General features: G+C 41.4%; 1 protein-coding gene across 1 annotated transcript in view; it reads right to left on the bottom strand.

The window, feature by feature from the left end:
- Nucleotides 1-6,304: 6,304 nt before the first annotated feature.
- LOC117479235 (semaphorin-6D-like) overlaps nt 6,305-12,715 on the bottom strand; it is an 82,709-nt gene continuing 76,298 nt past the window's right edge. Inside the window, 4 exon segments of the mRNA XM_034126258.1 lie at nt 6,305-8,740; nt 8,742-9,149; nt 10,013-10,144; nt 10,568-10,809. Of these exon segments, the coding sequence (XP_033982149.1) occupies nt 7,907-8,740; nt 8,742-9,149; nt 10,013-10,144; nt 10,568-10,809 (1,616 nt within the window). The 3' untranslated portion in view covers nt 6,305-7,906.

Genomic DNA, 12,715 nt, shown 5'->3' with positions numbered 1-12,715 from the left:
TTGAATTGTAATACATGTTTCAAAGTGATGCCGAAGTAACTACATACTGATACCGGTTAGTAAAAACCATGAATTAATGCTTTGACAAGTCTGCAGACAAGACGGCAGGCGAAAAGCTTTTAAAATGCGTGTTTTCTGAATGGAATCGGATCCATCAGGCTAAACTAACCTGTAGCTGCTCCGTCCACACTCACAACAGCGTCATACAGACATAAATAAAGCAGCGACTGTATTCGCCATGACATAGACAGTCTGTGGTTTGTACATGTTTAACTTTTGTCCAGTTTCTGAACAGATATGAGGAGCTGTGAGCTCTGAGTGTGTGCTAACAGCTAACGGTTGATGTGTTGGGACATGTTGCGCTGTCGGGTGCTGACCGATCACGAAGCGTCATTTCTTGACTGGCAGAAAAAACAACCAATCACAGCAGTGCTTCTCTGGCTGGCTCTGTCCAATCACAAACAAGAAGTGTTCTCCCTAAAGGAATACCCTTTCCGTCCAATGTGAAATGCTGTTGTGTTTTGTGAAATGCTGTTGTGTTTTGTGAAATGCTGTTGTGTTTTGTGAAATGCTGTTGTGTTTTCTGAAATGCTGTTGTGTTTTCTGAAATGCTGTTGTGTTTTCTGAAATGCTGTTGTGTTTTGTGAAATGCTGTTGTGTTTTCTGAAATGCTGCAGCGTTTTTTGAAATGCTGTAGTGTTTTCTGAAATGCTGTAGTGTTTTCTGAAATGCTGTGGTGTTTTGTGAAATGCTACGGCGTTTTGTGAAATGCTGTTGTGTTTTCTGAAATGCTGTAGTGTTTTCTGAAATGCTGTGGTGTTTTGTGAAATGCTGTTGTGTTTTCTGAAATGCTGTTGTGTTTTGTGAAATGCTGTTGTGTTTTCTGAAATGCTGCAGCGTTTTTTGAAATGCTGTAGTGTTTTCTGAAATGCTGTAGTGTTTTCTGAAATGCTGTGGTGTTTTGTGAAATGCTGTGGTGTTTTGTGAAATGCTGTGGTGTCTTGCACTTCCGGGCCACCGTACAATTCAGCAATTTAGTTAATTTCACTTGTTTGCATTATTTTTTTTATTTAAATATTTTGTTTGATTCTCAAAAGAGAACAAAGATGTAAGCAAATTGTGTGGTTTTATACAATTGTATGTTATTATGACATCATAACTGCAATAGATATATGTTGTTTTAAAATTATGCCTATTGTCTATAGTGTAAATGAAGACTATTGTTATAGATAAATAGATAGTTAGATAGATAGATGGGGTTATTAAGCCTACATTCTTTTGTGTGACTGTACCTGCAGTTCCTCCCTGACTTCCATCACTTTCTCTCTCTCTCTTTCTCTCTGCCTGTCCTGTCTCTTCCTTACCAAAGCTGAGCTTCGACTGAAGTAGTCTTTTCATTATATCTGAGTCAGTGTAAAAAGAAAACAATACAATGTTATATCTTCAATGTTTTACTCAAATTGAAATGAAAGAAAAGCATTACAACGTTTGTTAAAAGGTAATCCTTCTGACATTGGATGAATGTAATTAACTTTAGCTCTCTAGCTAGTTTATTCACGCAATGTAAACCAAAGTATAGCCTATAGCTGCAATATAAGTTAGTGTGCATGTTGTCGGACGTCCACTGATTAACGTAGAGCGTTCACACAGGATCTGCTGGTCATATGATGTCCTGATGAACAGAAACACAAGCAGCCCGCTGGACTCAGATCTCTAGATACCTCATCACTCCTCCTCTGGACTCAGATCTCTAGATACCTCATCTCTCCTCCTCTGGACTCAGATCTCTAGATACCTCATCTCTCCTCTGGACTCAGATCTCTAGATACCTCATCTCTCCTCTGGACTCAGATCTCTAGATACCTCATCACTCCTCCTCTGGACTCAGATCTCTAGATACCTCATCTCTCCTCTGGACTCAGATCTCTAGATACCTCATCACTCCTCCGCTGCTCCGATACAAGTCCGGGCTGCGGTGGTTTGTTGATGGTTGATACATGTCGTCTTCTTCTGTTTGCTTTAATCGAGGCTACGTAGTTATGCAGCGCCCCCATCGGCAGTAAATGGAAGTACTACAAAGAACCCTGTTTAGTGCAGTTATTTCACACGTTTTGTTATATACACAGCTCGGAAATTATTACCGAGGTCCGGACCTCGGTGACCTCAATGGTGGATACGGCCCTGGATACAACATATCTGTTTTATTTCCTTTAACTGGTGGATAGAGTTGCTACAATCTTGCCGCTGAGAGGCAAAACGCAGGGAGATCCATCCGACACGCTATGTCCATGGAAATAAGCACAGTCCAAGTTGTAGAGTAAATTGAGTAATCCAGTTTATTGATTCCAGAGGAAAGATGGTACAAGGTGGTAAGTATCGTTAATGTTAAGATGAGTTTAATGTGGTTATAAGTGCTATCTTCTGCGGTTCGTGTGGTCAACAGAAAAAATGAATGCTCCCCCTCCCCTCTGTGACCAACAAAACTTAACCATAAGCAGGTGCAACGGTGATCTTAATCACCCCGTGACAATGACACACCTCCACTAGGCACACCCACAATTACCAACACTAACCCATTTATTAAACTGTTTGTATTTTGGGAGTTCATGACTGAGTTTGCCTTTGTTAAAATCACCAAGAACAATAACTAGGCAGTCCGGATAAGTCCTCTCCACACACAGTATCTGGTCGGCGAGTGTGCACTGCGCCTCCTGCACGTTCGCATGCGGTGGGATGTAAACACAACCCAGTCTCACATCTAAACGTGTAATAACTACGTTGGTCCACAACTTGGGACGTAGTATTTCTACAAAAACGCCTCTGAAATTGTAGGATCCCTACGTTTTTTTTCACCATTCATTTCCAATGGCTGGCGTCTATGTCACGTGATCTTCAACTTTCTCTCCGCAGAAATAAAAAAACATGGCCGACCTTCGTTTTATTCTCGGTAGAAAATGCCTATTTTAAGGTTAGTTTGGCCATTAAAATGCGTTTTGATGTCATTTGATGCGAGAAATATAAGTTGTTATTTCAGATTATGTGTGCAGTGGATGTACATGATCTTTAGTTTGCTAGTTATTACGAAGAATACTTCAGGAAATTGTGTAAATACAACGTTTTCATTGTTACCAAGGTGGTTGCTAGGGACGCTGCTATCGATATTATGTCTGTTATGTTGTGTAACTGTTTAATGGTGTTATCTTTATTGCTACCCGGCATCTAAAATTGTGGCATAGATACGTTATTTTCCATTATGCTCTCTATATATTGTCTTTATTATGCTTTAAACAGTGTCTCGGGCTTTGGCTATAGGGCGGCTCAAAGTATTTTGTCCGGCCGTTGTGAAGACTGCTTTGTTTATTGTACTTGTTTTTGTTTTAAATAAAGCATATTCAATCGAGACATGCCAAACATGTGACGTCATATGACGCGTTGCATCTGCGCACAGGGAGGAGGGAGACCCCGAGATCCGTATTCCCCGTATTTTTTAAATAAAGAGATTTTCAATCACGGGTGCGCATCAAACGTGTGACGTAATGTGGTATTACAAGTATTAAAAGAGGTGAAAATCACTACAAGTCTGGGCATGTTGAGAGCTGTACATACACACACATTTCATAGTCTTATATTTCAACAGTTTTACGACAAACTGTGACTTTTTTGACATGGAAATTATTATTTAAGATTGACAAACATCATATGTGTAATTCGTGGCACAATTCAAACGGGATCGAAAGATAATCTTTCTCTCTCCATTGACTTCAATACATACTTTTTCCAAAATAAGATCCCATGGAGAAACCCGGAAGTTTGACGGACATTACCCACAATCCTCTGTAGCAACCATAGACTGTATAAAAAAATTAAATAATACATTATTCCGAGTGGGCTTGCTTTTCTCTTTGAAAGTCATCACATAACGGCATTGTAATACACGTTTCGGCTGCATTAAATATGACATATCTGCCGTAGTTAACTCTATTTGTAGCAATAAAGATAACACCATTAAACAGTTACACAACATAACAGACATAATATCGATAGCAGCGTCCCTAGCAACCACCTTGGTAACAATGAAAACGTTGTATTTACACAATTTCCTGAAGTATTCTTCGTAATAACTAGCAAACTAAAGATCATGTACATCCACTGCACACATAATCTGAAATAACAACTCATATTTATCGCATCAAATGACATCAAAACGCATTTTAATGGCCAAACTAACCTTAAAATAGGCATTTTCTACCGAGAATAAAACGAAGGTCGGCCATGTTTTTTTATTTCTGCGGAGAGAAAGTTGAAGATCACGTGACATAGATGCCAGCCATTGGAAATGAATGGTGAAAAAAAACGTAGAAATCCTACAATTTCAGAGGCGTTTTTGTAGAAATACTACGTCCCAAGTTGTGGACCAACGTAGTTATTACATGTTTAGATGTGAGACTGGGTTGGTAAACAGTACTAACCACTATGAATGAGGAGAACTCACGTGGGGAATAGAAGCAGTTGATAATAAACGTGTCCATGGTGGGAGAACAGTGCTGCAGAATCACAGTTACATTGTCACACCAGCAACTGTTAGTATAAAAGCATATTCCTCCACCTTTCGATTTGCCGGAGAGCTCCGTGTCTCGATCCGCTCGGAACAAGGATTGATCCAAACAGCCAAATCTCTCTGAAGCACAAAACGGAAGATGAAGAAAAGTCTCTGTTTTTCCCCACCAGCAGCTGAAGTTCGTCCAGTTTATTGCTCAGAGAACGAACATTTTAAAGGAATATTCCAGGTAACGGAGTGCGGACTCCGCGGCTGCGTCCCGGCCCACCTCCTTCTCCTATGGCGTTTCACTGCTCTGATGCAGGTCAACGCACCTTTAACCTTTAAGAATGTCCAATAGTTCCCCAGAAGAGCTGAGAAAAGTGGGAAACAAAAGTGCTGGAGTTGTTCCTCTGATTTTTAGGAGCTCATTTCTGGTGAAAGACCATGGTGTACTAATTGTATAAACTGAATTAACGCACAAAACAAGACAAAACACCGCAACACCAAGCAGCCATCCACGGCGCTATCTCACTTCATAAAGGGGGCGGCAATGGCTCAGTCTGTAAGGACTTGGCCTTGGGACCAAAGGGTCGCACCTTTCGGTTCATGTCCCATTAAAAAAAATGCAGAGGTAGCTTGACAAATTTGGAATATTTTACATAATATTTGTACTTACTCACTAATCTCTAGGTTGTTTGCATATAAACAGTGTAAAGTTGTTTGCACATTTAATGCTGCCACCTGCTGATCAAGGTCTGAAATAACAAGTGAAACTGTGGAGGCCCACGTTCAATCTGATTCACAGTTTACTTAAACTACGGTGCACTTAAAAAAATAAATATATTGCCATCTTCACAAATGCATGTAAGCAACTAAGAGACCTATATCAGACCTGAGGGCAAATTGCATCCGATTTATATTACACCAATACATTATTAGTTAGACTTTCTTAGAATTTCGTCACTAGGGGCAATTCTTTGTGCTAGGGAGCTTTATGATTACAGTCCCTGGATTCCTTAAAAACATTTTTAATGTAAGTGAGTATAACTCTGGTTATAGCCTCATTGTGTGCTGCAGTTCTATATTCTGTTCTCTCACAAATTTCACAAAAGTCCACAGAAATAAGAACTATCCACATTAACAAACCTAATCCATTTTGTCATTAATACAATCATTCTGGGGTGGCCCACTAGTTGGCGCTTTTATTCAAAATGTGTGCTTATGACTTCATTTGTGTCATAAACTATTCATGAGTTGCAGCTGAAGGTTGCAGTCAAATTGTCAAATATTATTTCCTATCATCTTTTCCTAACCACTATTTCTTAACCTCTGTAAGAAACGTCACAGGGTTAAGGAAAGATGATAGAGCTTTCCTTAACTCAAGACTTAGGAAAAGACAACTGTGGCAATCCGTCTGCACTTACACTATCAAACGTATTTATGAAACGCAGAAGATGTTATTAATGTGCGTCTGCCGTGGCGAAACTACCATTTCCAGACAGCAGACGATTATGAAATACCCATTAGTAGACGTTACTAATTTGACAGTCAGACCGGGAATTACTACTTTCTAGCAACAGAAAGCTGCTCTGGTCGGTTGAAACCATGTGGGAACCAAACTAGCTCCAGCACGGAACTGGAACGGACCTCTTTCAGATATTCGGATTCAGAGCACCAGTCCTGCTGTCCTCACAGTAAAATATGTAGCCAAGAATATCTTTTATAAGAATTTATTCTACAAAGTAACAACAAATAACACTGATGTTACATGAGCGTGTCCATTTTGAGTGAAATATTTGGGCCTACACGAGTTGCCTCTATACAATCATGCAGGTCATGGAGATGTGTTGCTACCATGGTTACTTCAATGTGTATTGCTTGTTTTTTATATTATGGTTGCAAATGTAAAACAGTAGTTGATAAAACTGTGTTATAGTCAATTGTACAGTGAAAACAATGTAAATGAAGCCCGCTGCAGCAGAGGTAAGAGAAACAGAAGAGCTGTCTCTCCTGCTCTGTAGGTTCCCCTTCTGATTTTCCGGCATCTGGAAAAGTCCTGTCAAAACTACATAGCTCAGTGCAGTTGACGAGAAAACATTTGATCTTGATTGATATTGATAATAAATTGATAACAGCCTCTTGGATTTAATGCAGTTTTATACATTTTAACATATTTTTAAACATATCTTATAGATCACATTATAAAGAGTCAGCTCTGAGCTTTGGAAGCTCTTGATAGATAAAGACAAATGCAAAAGAGAGTGGGCAAATTTAGTCATTTGAGAACAATTATACATTAAATATTAATATTAATTAGTAAGACAATCAATTCAGTAATTTAAACATACAAATTACAGACTTTAAGTAGAGGACTGAGTGCATGAATTTCTAAATGGAAGGGATAATTAATCAGATATCCATCTTAGCTCTGTACCATATAAACTTAACACAAAAAGTAAGGAAATCTGTGTTTGGTAGATTATTTCTTTGTTGTAACAATGCTTCTTGGCAATACATCTTATACCATTGGAAAGCCTGTTTATTTCCATTTTTAATGGTGCCACATTTGTGACGAACATGCATTTGTGGGATGAGCAGCAGAGCTGAGTATGGGTTGCGCCCATGAAAAATGTGACACATCTCCACACCGGGGACACATATTTATGTATAAAAGACATCAAAAAGTGCATTTTGCATGATAGGTCCCCTTTAAGTTAACATCCAACGCTCCATTTAGGTTGTAATTGTGTCTCAGATCCCAATATGGACTCACTATGTACTATCAGTGGCAGCTGCCCTTAACTGGATCCCCATATTTAAATGTTTGACTACAGCTCATGAAGCAGAACCGTCTTTTTCCTATGATGCTGATGTGTTCCATCGAACATGATAACAAAAACCTAATTTCAGTGGGTTTTTTCTGGGTTTGTACTCGTTTAATCACAGAAAAGGAGAGTGAACACTCCCACAGTCCGAGATTCAGTTCATGTTAGGGCCGCAACAGTACAATTCCCTGCTTTATTAATCTTTGCAAATCAAATCCGGCGCTGTGCCAAGGTGCAATCCGGACAGCAGATCAAAGCGCTCATAAGAAAACTGCATTAATCATGGATTTTTATTAGGCCATCTCAAGCCTTAACTCCTTTTAAATCATTAACATCTTTCACCCCGCTTCTGGAATGTTTTTCAGACTCGCCAGTTTTTATCCGCAGTCTATGGTGAGGTGAAGGTTGCCATTAGCAGTCCCCTCGTGCTTGAAGGGGTTTTAATTAGGACTCTTTTGTGTCATTCGTTGCATCAATTTAGCAATTTCTCACAATCCCTGCAGACAATTCAGAGTGCTGACTGAAGAAGCCTCCTATAGTCTCAGTATTTGAATGTTCCCGCCTCTGCCATTGATGATGTCGCTGTGTTTGGAAGGAACAGCGGTTTTGGCGGGACCTCGGGTTTAAGCGAGAGTGTTCTCCGGACGGTTGCCGCCCGCTGCACATGTGGCCCTTCACTGTAACTGTGCTGCCGCGTCAGGCAGGCGCTGGCGACTGGAGGCCCCTGCCTCTCGCATTTGGCATTTCTGCTCATGTCAGCCGCCATGCTGTCGCCTGGAGGTCCGTTGCTGCTGCTGTTGGTGTTCATCCTGGCCAAAAAGTGTGCCTGCTGCGGCGTCCGTTGGTTGAAGCTGTGGTGACGCGGCGCGGCACGGCCCCCGCTGCCCATCTTGATGAGCAAGTGGCGCTGGGAGTGGTGGCGTGTGACTGAGACACTTGTTCTTCCTGGTCTTTCTGGAATCACCTGCTGCTGGAGTGCCGTTGAGGAGGAAGTAGAGTTGGATGACTGGATGGAGGTGGAAGAGGTGGGGTTGTCAGAGGATGACGAGGAAGAAGAAGCAGAGGAGGAGGAGTTCTGAGTGGGAGCATCCCTTGGCAGAGTGGAGGTGCTGTAATATGGAGCTGAGTCGTTCTCAGGGATCTGCTGCTGCTGATGGTGAACGCCGTTGCTGCTGTTATTGTTGTGGTGGTTGCTATGGTGATGGCTGTGGCTGTAGTAGTGGGTGCTGGTCTGGCTGTGGGGATTATTATTATAATAAGGGTGGTGATTATGATGATGTGCTCCAGATGAGGAGGTGGAGGTGAGCACCTTGATGCCGCCGGTTCCTGACGCGCTCACCTCGTGGATGTGTTTGAGGAGCTCGTCCAGCGCGGACTGCCCCCCCCCCTCTCTGGGGCAGGGACTGCTGGGAGAGGTGATGATGAGGTAGTCCTCCGCCTTCTGCTGCCTGCTCATCATTCAAGATGTTCCTTTCATCAGGCAGATGCAGTGAAGTTGAAGAGGTAGCGGCTCCATGTGCTGCTACATTGTTCAAACTGTTGCCATGGTGATGAGAGAAGGGGAACACCTGCTGTGTCATAGAGTTCCTGACAACAGCCATGAAACCCAGACTGGATGTGGAGCCACACGGCGTAGGTTTGTGGCTGCTGTCCGCCGCGTTGTTGCAGTTCTGGTTCCTCTCATACTGATGGTGCCGCAGGGCCTTCATGTTCTTGATGGGGAGCTCGGGGGTAGAGACAGGCGTGGGCAGGCCGGACAGATCTCCATCTCCCTGAGACAGAGACTTAACAGAGATTATACCCATTATTAGAAATGACACATTAATAAGACCATCATGTTTCTGTCTACATGCATTACAGGAAAAAGGAATGATCTTTTTTTTGTAGAACACTTCTTTTCATATGTTCTATAAGATACCATGCAGACCTTTTTTTATAGCATCCTACACCATGACTTTTTACTTTTCTTTCAATTCAATTTGATATTACTTTTTAATAATCTTATCACGTTTTAATGAATAATAAAGCTATGACTCTTTCATGGTATGTGACAACATTTATTTTAATATTTAATGACATACCAAACTAGGATATTATAACAAATTATTTTAAGACGTTTTATGACCTACTATACTATGACTTCTTTAATGACTTTCTATGACATTTCAACTTCTGACTTTTGAAATAGTTATTATTGACTTTACGGCATGCATCACCATGGCTTTTTCATGACATACTGTGATTTCTTCATAACATTTGTTATTACATTGTTAAGATTTCTTTAGGATGTATACAGTATATAATATGACTTTTTTCAACATAATATTAATCCTCTTCATTTGTAACCTTTTTGACACAGGCTGAACAATTGTGATTCAGTCATTTCTTTCTGGTAACACAGGAGTGCTCCCAAAGATTCTGGAGGACCTTTAAGTGTAACATCACTGGAGTGCCCCTTTCAGTTAAATGTAATAACATTTTTCATTTGATTTCTTTTTTTAATTCACAAGTTTAAATTGAAATACAAGTTCAATCATACGACACAATGGGGACGTGTTCATTGGGAGACCCCAACAAGCTATAGGAAGCTTGAAGATAGGGGCCAAAGAGTCATCTTTGTAGTACTTGTATAAGCAGGCTGTCCTACCAGGGAGAGGCTGAGCTCGGGGTCTCCCAGCGGCAGGCCCGCGTGCGCAGGAGTGTTGAGGTGAGGCTCTGCGCCGCCGTTGGGGATAAAGGAGCTGTACATCTTCAGGATGGACACGTCATGTTTGTCCTCCTGCCAGATAACAAAAGAAGAAGAGCATAAGAAACCTGATCCTTTGTTTTGTGATTTACATCCTTTTCTATTTATAAAAAAAAGCCTAGGCTGACAAACGTTGCAGTTCTGCTGCATTGCAAAGAAAATGGTTTGAATTGCCAAAGTTTTATGTCAAAGTCTGTGTTCTCCCTGACCTACCGTCTTCAGAGTTGTTAACCAAACTGTACAACGCTTACCAGCTCGTCTCCCAACCTGCTGTGGTTGACATAAAGCTCATTCCTATCACTATTTTGTTTCTGTGTGACGCTGTTGAGTTCTCATTATACCCTTTACGTGTTCTGGTAGCAGTTAACCATCAAAGCCTTTTTACCCATTCAGATACTGGTTTATGACAGGGCATTCTCTTTTCATACATTATCTATGTGCAGTGAGTCCCCCTACCTTTTTCTGTCCGTCCAGCAGTCCATTGAGCTTGGCGAGGGACCGTAGAGATAAGGTGTGCGGGACCTCGGGGTCTTTCCCCATCCTCCTGGCCTGCTGAGTGGCGCTGCGGCTCCAGTACCACGACACCAGGAAGCCCGACAAGATGGCGCCCAGCGAGAAGGCCACCAACACGCAAGCCAGCAGCAGGGTGTAGTGGACGTTAGCAGCAGCATGCTCCATCTCTGGAAAACCACGGACACCTGAAGACACAAAACACTTTCCACTTAACATAGTTAAAGATTAGTCAATACTTGCACCTTCAGGAATATTTCCAAACCAAAATTAGTTGTTAAAACAAGATGGTGCATGGCGTAGTTACTGTATATACCAGCGACGTGCAGTCAGGGGAGAGCCTCACCTGTCATACTCCAATGTAACGGGAAAAAAACTAAAGAAAAACTAAATAATAATAATAATAAAATGTCTCCACTGATCTGTGTTGTAAGTGTGATTTCTGTATGATTCCAATCGCTTCTTATAGTCAAAATCGGCAAATTTGCCGAGCTCCGCTACAACTAGGCTACATGGGAGCGATGAGGAGTGAGGCAGGGACGAGCTCTGCCTCACGTAAGCCCACAGTAACTGGCTGGAGCGCGGGCACTAATTTAGCGTGGGCACTTATTTTGTGAGCGCGCTCCAGCCAGTTACCGTGGGGTGAGGTGAGGCACAGATGAGCTCTGCCTCACCTCAGAATGCGTCACCCCACAGAAACTGGCTGGAAAGCGGGCCCTAAGCGCATGCCTGTTACCATCTCACTGTAGGTCACCAATGTAATGTTTGTAGATCCCTTTATTACATTTATCCTCGCCATCCATAGTCTCTAAATAACTTATTTCACGTATATATGATATTTAGGCTCGCTGGTCTCATCATACAACGACAATGAAAAAAGCACCAGGAGAGGCAGCCATAACCTCTGCCGCACTGAAGGGGCGCACGTGAGCCCACAGGTTCTTGTTGCTACTGTTATTCTACGCAGAGACGGTAGACGCAAACAACAAACTAGACTTTTGAAACTACAGGAAGATAAGGAGGACTTTTACAAAAAAGTAATAGAGATTGTTGTCCAGAAGGATAGCATGGACTTCATCTTCAAGTCAAGGTAAGACAGGTCTTCCTTGAAAAAGAGATCTATGATCTCAAGGGACCAATCTGATTAAATAAAGGTTTGAAATTAAATGAAGACCACATTTGTAATGAAAATGGGATTTTACTAAGAAAGAACAATCCAATATTTAGATTTTGGGTATCCTTTTGTTGAACGGTCTGTTTACAATTAATCGAAAAATCAGACTAAAAAAGCTTTTGAAAATAACAGAATATTTCGATTAAGGTCAAAATATAATATTTGTAAATCTGACTCTGAAAGAGTCAGTGCCTCACCAGCCATGAACCTCACCACACGTCACTGGTATATATACTTATTACAATACTTGATTCAGATTCAATATGGACATTCTGCTATTGAGAAAGAACAGAACGATAAGAACTCTCTGATCAAGGGGCCATGTGCAGTCTTATCAAGCAACAGTAAGAATTTGTGCATTATTATGTCAGCAAACAGCGGATTTTTGTGCCGAAATAGAAATGTTGGATTCATGATGCCTAAACTCTCCCCAGTAAAGAAAAAAAAAAGAAGAAGAGAACGAAAGAGGTTAAAAGACAGAAGGGTAGTAAACACTGGAACAGCAGAAGAAGACAGAAAGTATACACTAAAGGGAACACCAGAAGAAGACAGGCAGGAATTAAACAGGAACAGCAGAAGAAGACAGGCAGGAAGTAAACACTAAAGGGAACAGCAGAAGAAGACATGCAGTAAACACTTAAGTGAACAGCAGAAGAAGACATGGATATGATCATCCATGCATTTCGTACGCACAGCATTCTCATGATAAAACCCCCGCACATTCATGCATTCGACCGGAAGGTTCTAAGGCTTGTGTTGAGCCAGGATATGATCATCCATGCATTATCGTACGCACAGCATTCTCATGATAAAACCCCTGTGCATTTCATGCACTTTTTAAGCCCGATATGATATTGATACGACACCATTGTTTGATGTTCTCATAAACAAGTCATGTTTATCTTGGAACTTGGTTTAAT

This window comes from Trematomus bernacchii, unplaced genomic scaffold, assembly GCF_902827165.1.
Source record: "Trematomus bernacchii unplaced genomic scaffold, fTreBer1.1, whole genome shotgun sequence".
NCBI lineage: Eukaryota > Metazoa > Chordata > Actinopteri > Perciformes > Nototheniidae > Trematomus > Trematomus bernacchii.
Note: the sequence above shows the minus strand (reverse complement) of the source record. Positions and strands in the feature narration are given on the sequence as shown.